Raw genomic sequence first — 16,958 nt, forward strand, 5'->3', positions numbered from 1 at the left:
GCTGTGAAGCCTATTTAATAATTATTGTTGAGTATACAGCTTTCATGTGCATCCATTTTTCTATTATACTGTGTACTCTAAGTTTCCATTCAAACATTCTCAGTACTCTTGTTATGTTAGTATTGTATTTCAGCATGCCTCTCTAGCTGTTTGGGTTCTTTCAACCTTTAGGAATTTGAAAAAATTATGTAAAATGGGAGATACTTGCTATATAGAATACTATTAGTGGCTCAGCACAACAGGTTTGTTCAGCTCTGAGATCTTTTTCCCTAAAATCTTGAATATGTCTGTTTCTATCAATTCTGGTGACCACATTTACACTTTTAGTTATATGCTCTGATACCTATGGTATTGGTGGAGGGGCCATGTGGAGACGTAAATTCCATTTATTCTCTCGCTCTCCTTTTGCATCACCTGGTCAGTAAACCAGGCTTCTCTCTGTTTCGGCAATATTGCTTAGTAAACAGAAGCTCCAGACTGTCTGCATTATTCCAGTTTTTTAAATGGATCTTTATTGCAGTACAGAGTTGATGGGCCATATTATTGATGCACCTACTCTGTTTATTTTTGCCTGATGTGCATGTTAAGAGGCAAGCTTTAATGCGATTCCAGGAAACTGTAAAATAAGGGCTTTACTAGAGTGTTCAGAAAATCACATCAAGTGATCCTCCGTTAAGTCCTAGGCTTAACCCAGCAATTTCCATGCTGCAGAATGAAATTAAGAAATGTTTTCATCTGGGGAAAAAAAAATTGCTGAAGCAAGACCTCATTTGGTTATTCAAGATTTTAAGCAATATAAGCAATGCAGATGATATATGTTCAACAACAATTCTGTTTATATAGAGCCTTTAACATAACAAGGCCTCCAGAAGCACTTCACAGAAACATTATAAAACAAAATATGACACCTAGCCATCGAGTGATTCAGGTCAGAATTTTATACTGAGGGAACCTCTGCTGAGAAGCACTTGACCAGGAAATCTGCAATCAGTTAAAGGCCATTAGGCTGTCAGGTAGCTCAGGGCTGGACTTCCATCTTAAGCAGGGAGGAAGTCACACTACTGAGATCTGTGGCCAATCAACTAACTAGTAGCTCTCTTGACCTTTGAGTGTCCCCACAAGCAGTGGTCATTGTTAGGCTTACAGAGAGCCCCAAAGAACAGATGTCATGGGTCTGCACTTAACAGTCAGTCCAGGATTTTTCCCGGGCATGTGCATCTGACCAGATTTATGCAGGATATCCTGTACACTGGATCTGACGCATGCAACTTTGTTTTGAATCAGTGAAAATGTTACATCACAGGTTTTTAAGCTGTGTAATCCAAACAGTTTTATATACCATCTAAAATGAATAACTTCTGAAATTTTACCTTTCCATATTGCAGCAGAAACCATTCCAAAACAAAGTCTGTAATTGCTGTTAGTAAATTAATGCAAATAGTTGAAATAGTTGTCTTGATGTAACTGACTACTGACTCACCCTCGCCAGAAGGATGGAATAGCCATATTTGTTGGTGGTGGTGGGGCGGAGGTTGGGGGGGGGGAGTAGTGGTGGGATGGGGGGATGGTGAAGAAGCAGCATTGGTGGCAAGTCTATACTGAAGATTCATCATAGGGCATCTTAGGAAGTATCCAGCTCTCCAGCTGGCAACAAGTATATCACATACCGGGTCCTGGTGCCCCCTACCATAGGTAATTTTCCAGTGATGGTCAAAGGAGGCTCTTAAATTACCATTAATTGGTCACTTAAGAACCTCAATCACCCTAAGGATGAGTTGGTCATCACTACTTCATCCCCAAGCATGTACAAACCCATGACAGTATGGTAATACCAGATTTTATGCCTCTGCTCCCAGGAACGGAATGGTGCATAACATTAGAGCCTCAGTCAGGTGGTCAATAATTGGTCAAAGAGGTCAGTTTTAATTAGTGTCTAAATGGAGGACAGTAAGACAGAGAGGGAAAGTAAAGGAATAATATTCCGGAGTTAAGAACCTGGTCAACTGCGTGTGATTACCAAATATCGAGCACTGACAATTCAGGATTCTCAAGTGACTAGAATAAGATGTAATGTTCTTCAAGAGGTCGCAAACTCTGGACTGGAAGAAAAGAAATTTCATATACAGCTTATTTCAACTGCTTCATGAAAATACTGAAGAAGATGTGGAACTAACAAGCATTTGTACTGGAGCCAGCAAGTGTCAATAACTTCAGGAGCAGACAAAGGATAGTGGGCAGCCTCAGGCGACTGACTGTGTGGAGTTTGCACGTTCTCCCCGTGTCTGCGTGGGTTTCCTCCGGGTGCTCCGGTTTCCTCCCACAGTCCAAAGATGTGCAGGTCAGGTGAATTGGCCATGCTAAATTGCCCGTAGTGTTAGGTGTAGATGTAGGGGTATGGGTGGGTACGCTTCGGCGGGGCGGTGTGGACTTGTTGGGCCGAAGGGCCTGTTTCCACACTGTAAGTAATCTAATCTAATCTAATCTAATCTAAAAGTAAGGAAGAGGTTATAAAAAAGTCATCTATTTTTCCATTTGCATCTTGCTAGATGTATGGTATTTTTCTAAACTTTAATCTGCCAGATTGATTGTAGTGTTCTCATCTGCTTCTTTACATTCCCAAATGCTTTGCAATTGATTTTGAAATATGCACCTCTCTGTAAACTGAAGTTGGCTAAGTTTGACAAAGTTCAAAGCAGTACACTTAAACCAGCACAGTCCCTGATGTGCAACTAAAATAAGTTGTTCTACTGTAAACTGAACCTAATTAATTGATTATTGGAATTATACATCCAGAATTATTATTGTCTTATTTCTGATGATTCAAACCATTTCATCATCTGTGTACAAGCATTTTAACAAACTAATTATTCATTGTGAAGGCAATTATTTTATTTAGTCAATTAAAAGTCCTAATTTTTTTAAAAGGGTACCAATTTGTGTTTGTGCATGTAAAATAATCAATTTTATTTTTAAATCTGTCTCAAATATTTTCAAATGAATACAGTCAGCTGAAACTCCCAATGGTGATGACTTCAATTCTGGGCATGCGCAATGTTTAGGCAATGCTAGTTTCTAAAATAACTTTTTTTAAAAACTACCACAAAACATCATGGAAATTCAATTTATCCTGAACATTTATTTTCTGGTTTGCATGATCTGGGGTGAACTGTGCTGGAGAAACTAATGTAGCTGAACAGAAACTCCTGCTCTCCATTTGCACTCGCATAAATAGGAAAAACAGCCCTTTACTGCTCCCTAGTGGTATGTGATTGAATTAAAGTACAACTTACACAATAAGGTGACAGTCCATATTTCCAGGGACATTTTCTTTTTGTTTCTCAATCTTTTTATATAAATCTTTGTCAATGTTTCACCAATGCTTTATTCATAATGAGGGAATATGTACAATACTTTCAGAATAAAGAAAGTTCACTCTCTGTATTTTCCAGCAGGCTACAGCTCACTTGGCTGTGATTTGAACTCAGCGTTAACTGTAATGATTAGATTACTTACAGTGTAGAAACAGGCCCTTCAGCCCAACAAGTCCACACCGACCCTCCGAAGAGCAACCCACCCATTCCCCAACACTTAACACTACGGGCAATTTAGCATGGCCAATTCACCTAACCTGCACATCTTTAGACTGTGGGAGGAAACCGGAGGACACCCACGCAGACAGAGGGAGAATGTGCAAACTCCACACAGATAATTGCCCGAGGCAGGAATTGAACCTGGGTCTCTGGCACTGTGAGGCAGCAGTGCTAACCACTGTGCTGCCCTATGTGGTTCTGATTTCCATGAAGTTAATATTGATTTTCTTTACCAAAGTTTAGAAAGGATGTGGTGAAAGTGGCATACAGGTTAGCTGAACTTTTCACATCAGAAAATTTTAAATCAAAACAAAACGCAAATACAGATGTAATTTTCTTTTGGTGTTATACATATGGGATATAGTGGTACTTTTAAGCTTTGTTCATCGGTTAGGCAAATGCTGGAAAACATGTATTTAGGAATTGGATAAGTTAATTTGAATATAGATCCTGGGGATTAACGTACTGAGAAGAGGGATGTGATTAACTAATTACACTTGGTTTGGTATTAATTTTTATCCACTTGTGGTGGTTTGTCCCTGTTGGGTTAGCTTCCTTCAAAGTCTCTGCTTCCTTCAAAGTCTCTGCTTTGTGAACAATTGGCCTTCTTTGTGGAAAAAGTGAGGACTGCAGATGCTGGGGATCAGAGCTTAAAAATGTGTTGCTGGAAAAGCGCAGCAGGTCAGGCAGCATCAAAGGAGAAGGAGAATCGATGTTTCGGGCATAGGTCAGAGTCACACATCACCACGTTATAGTCCAATAGGTTTATTTAAAATCACAACCTTTCAGAGCGCTGCTCCTTCATCAGGTAAAATCAGTGTCAACAGCAGAATAACAAGTGAAGGGATGACCTATGAACTGATTATTTGTAATTATCTCTCAACCTTAATTAATAAAAAATAAGATAATGTAAGAGACAAACCAAATGGCTGAAATAACATGAGTAGGTACTAGAGTCCCATGACGAGGTCTAATCAAGGTAGCAAGTAATCAAAAACTCTACAAACTAATTAATGTGGAGAAAGAATCACTTCACCAGATGAAGGAGTAGTGCTCCGTAAACTTGTGATTTTAAATAAGTCTGTGGACTATAAACGGGTGTTATATGACTTCGACTTTGTCCACTCCATTCCAACACCAGCATCCCCACATCATGTCTTCTTTGAGGAAGGTTGGGTTTCAGGTATGGGCCCTTAGTCTTGCATTCTAGTCATGAATTGGATTGTTTCAGATTCTGTGGATATCGGGACAGGTTTGAAAAAAAATCAAATGGTCTTTGGAGATTGAACTATTTTTGTTGAACAAAGCACTCTTGGAAATCACATGATAATTATTTATTTTGCCGTAGACCCCTACTGGGCCTGTTTAAACGGTGACCAGCTTGGATAGTGTTTCTAGTATCAGTGACTAATTACGGTCAAATGCTTGTGAGGAAGGCTAACTAGTTGGGGTCTCCTGCTTCTGAAAAAAAAATTGTGAGATCAGGGTTAATCTGGATTGTTCTCCTGTAAGAGTAAACAAGCTTATCAATACAGTAACTGCTGAGCAAGCTATGTCTGCCAAGATCCCAGAGACAACCATGTATGGTTAGTGAATTGACCACATGTGCAAGAACACCATAGCAACAAACCTCAGAACATGATACACCTCATACTTCTATTAATGTCTCCAAGAACAACCAGAAAGTATTTTTAAAGTAAATGACTGCAGAGAGAAATCTGTATTTTCTTTTACCTGAAGAGAGTGTGTAAGGAATAAACAATTATATTTTAATATTACAAATTGTGTTACCTAATTCTGTATCTTAACTGAATGGGTTTCATTTTGTGATAAATTGATAATTTTGTGTTTATCAGATAGATCTTTCCATTCTTAGTCTAACATGGAGGAAACATGTGATTGACGATATTAGGACGTCGTTATATTAAATATTGTGACCCATGAATAATGGAATCTCAGGGTAACAGTGTACTCCTTCCATTTCATTGTAACATTGCCTGATGGTGAGTTTAAACTCATTTGCTAATTGTTGCTTGAATAATAACCTCTGATGTAATATGTTCCAAACAATGTGCTACTTACCACAGTGAACAAGTACTTTGACTCTTTCGCAATTCCAATCAGACAGACGATTCCCAGGAGAGCAAAAAAGATGCTGATAGACAAGCCACTGTACATAGCTGTAGGGAGAGACAGAAGAAAACGATTGGTTTAAAGCTGTGGGAGTCTGCATTTCTGCACTTCTCATAAAACCCTCACTGCCTTTTATCAATTGACGAAATATAGGGTCAGGCATGGGTAAAATATTGACCTTCAATATTTGGGACTGGAATATAAATGCAGCTAAACACAACAAGATGAAACAATTCCTGTTTACTGCCTGGTAAGGGTCCTATATGGAAGTGGCTTGACAATATAAATCCATTACTAAAAGTCTTGAGTATTCGGCATAAAATAAATGAAATGGTCCCTGTTAGCACATATTGACAATCTGACCCAAAGTGACCACAGATGGTGAGCAAAATATATTGTATTTTGCATGTAATAGAGAAAGGCCGGCAGAAAGAGTGTTGAGCCAATCTCTAGATAAAGTAGTGAGAAACCACTTTGGCAGTGCTTCCCAAACTATTTTCCAATGTGACCCATTTTGATTCTATATAATTAATATGATCACAGATGCCAACAAAAAAACAGCAACATGGTTACATTCAGTTTCTTAATATTAAAGTTTGCAAATCATTGACTTATATTCATTTAAAAATGTAATTATGAAGGACTTTGTAAAGCAAATGTTATTCTTTTATATACTTGTTTAGGTTTCAGGAAGTTCTCCATGTTACCCTGCGATCGTAGCTTTAGATTTAGTCAAACCTTTCTCTGTCCCAACCTCACACTCTAAACAATCATTATCCCAATACTAACCTCTCACTAACTCACACGGCTAGGAGGGAATCTCTGTATTTGACACCATCTCCTTACAGACAACTTCATGTAATAATAAGGAAAGCTACTCCCTGCACAAACCCCTTCGGCCTGCCCAATTAAAGACTGACTCATCCTCAGGCTCCAGTTCTTTTTTTAAATCAGCCTGTTTGTTAATCCAGATTCCTATCTTAATGCACAGTGGATTCCAAAAGGGGCCAAGGAACAGGAACTCTCAAATTAAAGAATGCCCTGCATATAACTTCTTAAAAATGGTTTTAAGAACAACGTATATCTCAGGGACCAGGCCACTCATGCCAAGATCTGATCCATTTGATAAATTCAGTGAGAGAAAGATGAGAGAAACAGGAAGATAATCAATGACTCGTGCATCAATCTTCTGTATACTGTTGGTATGAGGCATGACTGTCCAGAGACAGAGAGAGAGAGAGAGAGAGAGAGAGATCAAGACAACAGCAATGAGCAGACATGCAATACACTGCCTGGGCCTTGTTGTTCTTGCAGGAGGATGTGATTGCAGTTCCAAATGGTGTCTCAACCCACAGTTTGGGAACCATTTCTCTAGTTAGCTGTGAGGCAACTGGTCTACCCAGCACTGTTTCTATCAGATTATACATGGGTCAACTGAAAGCAACATCGGCAACAGAGAGCAGATGAGTGCCTGTTTCTCACTGGAGGTATCTCTGGTTCCTGCTTCCCTCATGTCACTTGGAAACACAGAGCCTGGCTGTCATTCAGGGAAAAAGAAGAGGAGGCCAGCTCACCCAGAATTCTCATGGGATCGCCGCATCCTGATCTATACTTTTGTCTTAAAATTTAAGATGTTACTTCGTTTCCGATAGTCCACTTTATTACAGCACAATCCACGTACATCTTTCTGAAAGCAACATGCGTCTTGCTTTCCTATATGATGTTTCCACAGAAACTTCCTGGTGACTGCCACCCCACCTCAACCCTTGAAGGTGCTAATTATCTTTTGTATACAGTTCCAGAGGGGGTCAGCAACTTCCATCATTTCCGACAAGTAATCATTCTTAATGAGCATGGAAATTTAGCATCAAACCAGCCATTTGCCCAAAATGTGACCCACTCTGTGCTCTGCGATAAACTCCCCCAGCACAGGCAGTGTGTAAAAGCGGGACCTCAGTCTGACCAACACCTTGATACTGGGAAGGGTCTTGTGCTTCAACTGCCACGGGAGCTCAGACATTGGCCATCAGAATCTGCACTATGATGGGATCTGCAAATATGTTGCAGGAGCTGGTCACCATTTCCTTGCTGGAAGAGGATGAGTTGGAAGCCCAGCACAATGCTCAAAGCAGAGTTAGTTCCAGGCTCCTCCCTTGACATTGAATGCAGGTTCAGAGTTTGGGAGAAGATTTGTAGCTCGGGTGCTCGTTGTTGTGGTTCTGTTCGCTGAGCTGGGAATTTGTCTTGCAAACGTTTTGTCCCCTATCTAGGTGTAGTGTACAAAATCCCATGCAAGGACTGCACAAAACACTACATAGGACAAACAGGAAGACAGCTAACGATCTGTATCCATGAATACCAACTAGCCACGAAATGACACGACCAGCTATCCTTAGTAGCCACACACACAGATGACAAGCAACATGAATTCGACTGGGACAACACTACCATTATAGGGCAAGCCAAACAGAGAACAGCCAGGGAATTCCTAGAGACATGGCACTCAGCCACAGATTCAATCAACAAACACATCGACCTGGACCCAATATACCGGCCACTACAGCGGACAGCTGGAACTGACAACCGGAAGCGGCAGAGACAGGCCACTATAAATGCCGGAGGAAACAGCACAGAAGCGCTTCACAAGAGGCTCCCAAGCACTGAGGATGTCACCTAGACAGGGGACGAAACGTTTGCAAGACAAATTCCCAGCTCAGCAAACAGAACCACAACATTGAATGCAGGATTTCTGCCAAACTTCCCAATTATCTGGAGCACAACACTGTGATGAGTAAATCCATGACTTCATGTGGTATATTCCTCACAAGCATTATCAGGGGAGCATGCATGGTTCAATTAGGAGCGTAGGAGAGCATTAAAGGAGCAACATCAGGCACATCTACCAATGATCCAATGAAGCTACAACAGAAAACTACAAACATGTTAAACAGTGCAAGCAACATGTTATAGAGAACATCACATAACCGACAGATCAGATCAAAGCTCTCTGCTATTAGAAGTAAGGGAGGCAGCTATGGTTGTTGGAGGTCAGTTGTTTCAGTTGTAGGACATTTATTCAGGACTTCCTCAAGGTAGAGTCCTAGGTCCATCTATCTTCAACTGCTTCATCAATGAACTTCCTTCCATCATAAGGTCAGGAGTGGGGATGTTTGCCAAAGATTGCACAATGTTCAGCACCATTTATAACTCCTCAGATCCTGGAGCAGTTGATGTCCAAATGCAGCAAGATCTCGACAATATCCAGGCTTGGGTTGAAAAGTTGCAAGGAATATTCATGCCACACAAATGCCATGCAGTAACTATCTCCGGACAATCTAACCACCACCCCTTAACAATTACATTACCATCACTGAATCTCCCACTAGCAACATCTGGAGGGGTTGATCCAAGGAGCTAGAAGAGCAGGTCAGAGGCTAAGAATACTGCGGTGAGTAAGTCACTTCTTCATTCCCAAGTTGAAAAATGTGGTGCTGGAAAAACACAGCAGGCCAGGCAGCATCCGAGGAGCAAGAGAATCGATGTATCGGGCATAAGCCCTTCTTCAGGAATGAAGAAGGGCTTATGCCCGATACATCGATTCTCTTGCTCCTCGGATGCTGCCTGACCTGCTGTGTTTTTCCAGCACCACATTTTCAACTCTTCATTCCCAAGAGCCTGTCCATCATCTACAAGGCATAAGTCAGGAGTGTGATGGACTAATCTTCTATTGCCTGGATAAGTAGAGCTCCAAAAACACTGAAGAAGCTTGACACCAGGACAAAGCAGCCCATTTGATTGGTAGCATATCCTCAAAGATTCATTCGATCCATCACTGAAGCTCAGTGGTAGCAGCAAACAGTGTGTACTATCTCTAAGATACAGCACTGAAATTCACCAAGGCTCCTTGGACAGCATGCTCTAAACCCACAACTGCCATCATCCAGAATGATAAGGGCAGCAGATTAGATTCCCTACAGTGTGGAAACAGGCCCTTCGACCCAACCAGTCCACACCGACCCTCCAAAGAGAAACCCACCCAGACATGTTTTCCTCAGACTAATGCACCTAACACTATGGGCAATTTAGCATGGCCAATTCATCTGACTTGCATATCTTTGGACTGTGGGAGGAAACCAGAGCACCCGGAGGAAACCCATGCAGACACGGGGAGAATGTGTAAACTCCACACAGCCAGTCACCCGAGGCTGGAATCGAACCTGGGACCCTGGTGCTGTGAGGCAGCAGTGCTAACCGCTGAACCATCATGCCGCCCCTACATGGCAGTCTCCTGAAAATTCCCCTCCAAGTCACTCAGCATCCTGATTTGGAACTACTGGGTTCCTTCAGATCAAAATCCTGGAACTCTCTCCATAACGCATTGTGGGTCAACCTACAGCACATGGCCTGCAGCGGTTCAAGAAGCGAGCTTACACCACCCTCTCAAAGGCAACTAGGGTCAGGTAATAAATGCTGAACAAGTCAGTGACTCATATGCCATGAGCAAATAAAAATGTAATTGTCAGCAAAACAGTGTCCAGCGTCAATTACTCAAACATGCTGTTCACCAGTGCTCAGTTTGGGTTCTGCCAGGATCACCCTCTCAAGTCTCTGCAACAACTTTTATCCAATGATCCTATGAATCACAGAGTTGAATTCCAGAGGTGAGGTGAAAATGGCTGCCCTTGATATGAAAGCAACATGTGCCTGAGTGTAGCATCAAGGAAGCTGTGTGAAATTAAAGCCCATAAGAATCAGAGAGAAAATGCTGCTCTGAGCTGAAGTCATAGCTAGCACAAAGAAAGTTGTCTGTTGGAGGTCCATCGCCTCTAACCCAGGGCATCACTGCAGGAGTTCTTCAAAAGAGAGTGTCCTACCCCTATTATCTTTAATTGCTTCTTCAAAAGTGCAGATATTTCCAGTTTTGAGTAGTTTTAAGTCACCTTCCTAACTGCTCGGATATTGAAGCAGTCCATGTCCTCATTCAGCAAGACTTGGGCAATAATCAGGCTGGAAATGATAAACTGCAAGTTATGTTTGTGACACAAAGTGCCAGATAATGACCATCTTCAATGAGAGAATCTAATTAAAACCCCCACCGCCCTCAACACTCCCCCCAAACAATGAACAGCATTACTATCACTAAATCTACCATTATCAAAATCCTAGCATCACAACTGACCAAAAGGGGGTCTAGTAACATAAACACCCAGCTACAAGGTAGGAAGTTATGTAGTGAGTCCTCAATCTTGATTCTTCAAAGCCCATCCACCATCTACAAAGAATAAATCATGAATGTGATGGAATACTTTCCATCTGCCTGCATGGGTACAATTCAAACACTCAAGAACTACTACGCAAGACAAAACAGTCCATTTTAGTGGCAAAATATCCACTTAAATTTCCATTCTTTCTATCACCAACACACCATGGCAGCATGGTGTACCATTTACAAGAATGCAATGTAGTGTCTTCCAAACCTGCAATCTCCACCAGTTAGAAGGGCCGAATTGGACACCACTAATACCGTCCCTTGTAAGGTCCCTTCCAAGTCATTCACCATTCTTTCACTGTCACTGAGTCAAAATCCTGCAACTCCCTCCCAATAGCATTATGGGTGCACTTACACCTCATGGGTACCAGCAGTTCAAAAAAGAAGTTCACCACGATCTTCTCTAAGGTAATTAGGACTGGGAAATAAACGCTGGTCTTGCCATCATCTTATGAACAAATGGAAAGAACTGTGTAATCAATGGGAGTTAGGACATGTTTATCTGTTCCTCACTAGTTAGTTCCTCAGTCTTAGCTTTGCACTATAAGAGCAGAAAGTTGATCAGAGTATTGTCCAATCTGTTCAGCTCTTGTAGCTGTCATGGTTGAACAGCTGAAAGTATGTGCTAGATGTGAGATCTAGATGTGAGGCCTACCTCAATACTAAGCATGTCATGGATGCTAGCTGGCGCCAAGTCAGAAAACAGAGAATGGGAGTAAAGGATACTTATTCAAAGAATGTGGGAAATGGTGGTCCACAAGGATGAGTGCTGGGACCATTAATGTTCACTAATGGTATATTCAGCAATGGTTAGGGCTAGTGGTGGAGGTGATGGGGTAAGTCATTCGAGGATTCATTCACTAAAGCTGACCCCTTGGTCACTGAATTCCTTGTGATGCCGCATCTGGGTCCTCAGAGCTTGACTCCTGTCATTACTTTCCGTGTCTATCTGTTCTCACTGCCATTTGAACAAGGATCTTGAGATCTGTCTGGCACCTTGTGGAGCCAAAACCTCTTTCGCTAAAACATTAGAAAATTATAAGTCCCACCCTCTTCCTTGGATGCCATTCTTATTTTCCCAGATCAGATTCAGTTCTGGTGTGACTCCCAGCATCTGGCCCAATGTCAATGCAGCTTCTACCTTATTACAACCAGACCCTATGTGTGAGGTTCCCTTATTTGTTATAGCTCCAGACTGCTAAGCTCCTGGGTGAGATCCCCTTCTTTATTCAGAAACCCCTTAGTTAGTTGCAACAAGGTTAATTTAAAAAGAATCTCTTCCTTATGGAACCTTTTTCCCACACCCAAGTGAACTTATGTTTTAAAAGGAGCAAATTCATCCATGCTTTCTTGAGTTGGCAAACACAATGAGTTTGTTAATTACTAAATGCATGAAGAATTGATAATGTACCACTCAAATACACATATTAGAGCTAACAGGTGAGTATACACAAATAACAGGCATTTAAAAAATGAATCGGCCTCTTAACTGTTCACAAAGAGTAGATAGTTGAAGGTTATGGCCATTGCGTAGAATGTTACTGTGAGCATTAATACTGGTAGTGAACAGCAAGTTTCACAATCCTTAGTTTTGCAGATTGATTGAGATTCTGTAGTGCTGATTCCTTTTAACCAAGATTCAGTTCCACTATTCAAGGTGAGACAGTGTCCTTTTGTAGTTCTGTTGTTATTCTTTTACTAGTTTGCAGCACTCAGGGTTAGGGAGTCCCTTTACCTGCAATACACGAGTGACTGGGGGTATTCTTAAACTGTGACCTTCACAGCACACTAATGCTCAAACACAGGCTGCTGCACATCAAAATGTTTAGTCACACTAGAACATTCCAGCAGAGTTGCAATTGACTTTTCACTCCTATTCTTGTGTTCCTTAAAGAGAAAAGCACAAATGTACCTGCCATTTGGGAGTTGAGGGTGTGTGTATCTGTGAGAGACAGAGACACAGAGAGAGAGAGAAGGGACTTGCTGTTGAACACAAATTGTCAACCTCTTATTTTCATTGTGTCACAAGAGGTCACAGTTCAGTGTGTTTGAATTTTCTTTAGTACATTAGGCGTTATATTTCATTGCACAGTCTCGCTCTCGCACACACTCTCTCAAGACTGCCATGCAGTTCACCTCCACAGTCTTCTTCTAAGAAACTCACTTTGCCATTAAAAATTCAAAATTTCCACATATTTGTGTGTGTGTGTGGTGGGAGGTTGACCTAGTAGTGATTGGAACCAAGTAGATCTTATTGACTGAGATCCTTGATTGGGGTTGTTAACCTGGGACAATCAGGGAGCCCTGGATAATCAATATAAACAGGGGATTCAGAATCTTGTCACCATAGAGGATGGTAAAAACAATGACTGCAGATGCTGAAAATCAAATACTGGATTAGTGGTGCTGGAAGAGCACAGCAGTTCAGGCAGCATCCAACGAGCAGCAAAAGCCCTTCATCAGGAATAAAGGCAGTGAGCCTGAAGCATGGAGAGATAAGCTAGAGGAGGGTGGGGGTGGGGAGAGAGTAGCATAGAGTACAATGGGTGAGTGGGGGAGGAGATGAAGGAGGTCAAGGAGGAGAGGGTGGAGTGGATAGGTGGAAAAGAAGATAGGCAGGTCGGACAAGTCAAGGAGACAGGAACTGAGCTGCAAGTTTGAAACTAGGATGAGGTGGGGGAAGGGGAAATGAGGAAGCTGTTGAAGTCCACATTGATGCCCTGGGGTTGAAGTGTTCCGAGGCGGAAGATGAGGCGTTCTTCCTCCAGGCGTCGGGTGGTGAGGGAGCGGCGGTGAAGGAGGCCCAGGACCTCCATGTCCTCGGCAGAGTGGGAGGGGGAGTTGAAATGTTGGGCCACGGGGCGGTTTGGTTGATTGGTGCGGGTGTCTCGGAGATGTTCCCTAAAGCGCTCTGCTAGGAGGCGCCCAGTCTCCCCAATGTAGAGGAGACCACATTGGGAGCAACGGAAACAATAAATGATATTGGTGGATGTGCAGGTGAAACTTTGATGGATGTGGAAGGCTCCTTTAGGGCCTTGGATAGAGGTGAGGGAGGAGGTGTGGGCACAGGTTTTACAGTTCCTGCGGTGGCAGGGGAAAGTGCCCGAATGGGAGGGTGGGTCGTAGGGGGGTGTGGACCTGACCAGGTAGTCACGGAGGGAACGGTCTTTGCGGAAGGCGGAAAGGGGTGGGGAGGGAAATATATCCCTGGTGGTGGGATCTTTTTGGAGGTGGCGGAAATGTCGGCGGATGATTTGGTTGATGCGAAGGTTTGTAGGGTGGAAGGTGAGCACCAGGGGCGTTCTGTCCTTGTTACGGTTGGAGGGGTGGGGTCTGAGGGCGGAGGTGCGGGATGTGGACGAGATGCGTTGGAGGGCATCTTTAACCACGTGGGAAGGGAAATTGCGGTCTCTAAAGAAGGAGGCCATCTGGTGTGTCCTATGGTGGAACGTGTCCTCCTGGGAGCAGATACGGCGGAGGCGGAGGAATTGGGAATACGGGAAGGCATTTTTGCAAGAGGTAGGGTGGGAAGAGGTGTAATCCAGGTAGCTGTGTGAGTCAGTGGGTTTGTAAAAAATGTCAGTGTCAAGTCGGTCGTCACTAATGGAGATGGAGAGGTCCAGGAAGGGGAGCGAGGTGTCCGAGATAGTCCAGGTAAATTTAAGGTCAGGGTGGAATGTGTTGGTGAAGTTGATGAATTGCTCAACCTCCTCATGGGAGCGCGAGGTGGCGCCAATGCAGTCATCAATGTAGCGGAGGAAGAGGTGGGGAGTGGTGCCGGTGTAATTACGGAAGATCAACTGTTCTACATAGCCAACAAAGAGACAGGCATAGCTGGGGCCCATACGTGTGCCCATGGCTACACCTTTGGTCTGGAGGAAGTGGGAGGATTCAAAGGAGAAATTGTTAAGGGTGAGGACCAGTTCGGCCAAACGAATGAGAGTGTCAGTGGAAGGGTACTGTTGGGGACGTCTGGAGAGGAAAAAATGGAGGGCTTGGAGGCCCTGGTCATGGCGAATGGAGGTGTAGAGGGATTGGATATCCATGGTGAAGATAAGGCGTTGGGGGCCAGGGAAACGGAAGTCTTGGAGGAGGTGGAGGGCGTGGGTGGTGTCTCGAACGTATGTGGGGAGTTCCTGGACTAGGGGGGATAGGACAGTGTCAAGGTAGGTAGAGATGAGTTCAGTGGGGCAGGAGCATGCTGAGACAATGGGTCGGCCAGGGTGGTCAGGCTTGTGGATCTTGGGAGGGAGGTAGAACCGGGCAGTGCGGGGTTCCCGGACTATGAGGTTGGAAGCTGTGGGTGGGAGATCTCCTGAGGTGATGAGGTTCTGTATGGTCTGGGAGATGATGGTTTGGTGATGGGGGGGTGGGGTCATGGTCGAGGGAGCAGTAGGAAGATGTGTCCTCGAGTTGGCGTTTGGCTTCAGCAGTGTAGAGGTCAGTGCGCCAGACTACCACTGCGCCCCCTTTATCCGCTGGCTTGATGGTGAGGTTGGGATTGGAGCAGAGGGATTTGAGGGCTGCGCGTTGTGAGGATGGTGGCCTATTATTATGGGGAGTGAGAATAATTGTCCCCAGTAAAGGCCACCACCAGATACTGGCTGAACTCCACCAGGATCATTCAGGGATTTCCAAAATGAAGATGTTGGCAAAAAGTTATGTTTGGTGGCCAAGACTTGTTTCCTACGTAGCTGCGTTGATGGGACGGTGCCCAGATTGCCAACAAGGACAAGAATTGCCACCGCAGGCGCATCATGGGAATGGTTGGGTTAACACTGGACTCAGTTACACATCCACTGTGCTGGTTTTTCATGGGCGCAATGGTACTGGTCATTGTGGATGCCCATTCAAGCTTGCATAGAATTCAATCAATAGACTCCAGGATGACGATTGAAAAACTGTCAGCATTTTTTGCCATACACAGCAAGAGTGCCAATGCTCCTCGAAACGAGAGAAACACTTTACTTCAGGGGATAATGTTTGGTGCCAGAACCATGGAAATGGCCCTGCATGGGTATGAGATGAAGCCAACACGAGATTAGAGCCTATGACATACAAAGTTCAGGTAGGTGATACAGTTCTGAACAAACACAGATGACATTAAAGCTGCTACCTCACAAACAGGACAGGAGCAAAACATAGCTGGCCCAACAGTCAGAAGGTCTGTCAAAAACTGGGGTTCTCACTCTTGAAACTGAGTGGACCTCGTTGACAATGAGATCCTTGATCAGGGTTGTTAACCTGGGGCAATTAGCGAACATTGCACGGCATTCAGAATCTCCTCAATTCAGAGAATGATTCTGAGCCAGAGTACTATGAACATGTAAATAAACGGTGACTTGGTGACAGGATGTCGGCCTCTGTGCAGTTATTTCAGACCTATTCTGGTTAGCTTCAAGCATTGTTAGAATGTTGCAAATTTGGAACCCCTCCTAACGCATACAGCCAATGAATAATGAAAACTGGCTTCATAAAAAATGATGATAATGAGCAAACAGCATAAACATTGTATACTGTCTGTATTTCAATCATTGGCTGTGGTTAATTTGATTATGATCGTGCCGCATGTTTTCAAAGGCTATGTAATGTAGCTCCCAATGGCTTTGGCACTTTCCCACTTTACATTGCTAAGTCCTTCACTACACATCACAGTAAAACAAGTTAATTGCACCTCAAAGTGACCGTCCTACTTTTGCAGTCAACAAAGAGGGCTTCACTGTTCAGTGAGACAGGAATAAACAGCTCAGGACACACACACATACAGCCCCAAATTTCTCAACTATCTTCCAGAGTTACCAGTACTACTGACTTGAAGCAAAAAAAAAAGCAGGGTGATTTTTCTTGTCGAGGTGTCAGTTGCTGATATCAGCAACTACACATGGCATGGTCACTGGGAGATAACAGAGAGAGAGGGGCCCTCAGATAATGCATTGAACACTCCCAGCCATGAGATATTTATTGAA

The 16,958-nt window shown here is 43.4% G+C and overlaps 1 protein-coding gene across 1 annotated transcript in view; it reads right to left on the reverse strand.

Annotated features, from left to right (window-relative positions):
• Window positions 1–16,958, reverse strand: part of LOC140493533 (tetraspanin-32-like) — a 78,053-nt gene that overhangs the window by 46,220 nt on the left and 14,875 nt on the right. The window contains exon 3 of the mRNA XM_072592073.1: window positions 5,673–5,770. Coding sequence (XP_072448174.1) covers window positions 5,673–5,770 — 98 coding nt within the window. The remainder of the gene's footprint in view (window positions 1–5,672; window positions 5,771–16,958) is intronic.

The sequence above is a fragment of the Chiloscyllium punctatum genome, chromosome 22, assembly GCF_047496795.1.
Source record: "Chiloscyllium punctatum isolate Juve2018m chromosome 22, sChiPun1.3, whole genome shotgun sequence".
In the NCBI taxonomy this organism is placed as follows: domain Eukaryota; kingdom Metazoa; phylum Chordata; class Chondrichthyes; order Orectolobiformes; family Hemiscylliidae; genus Chiloscyllium; species Chiloscyllium punctatum.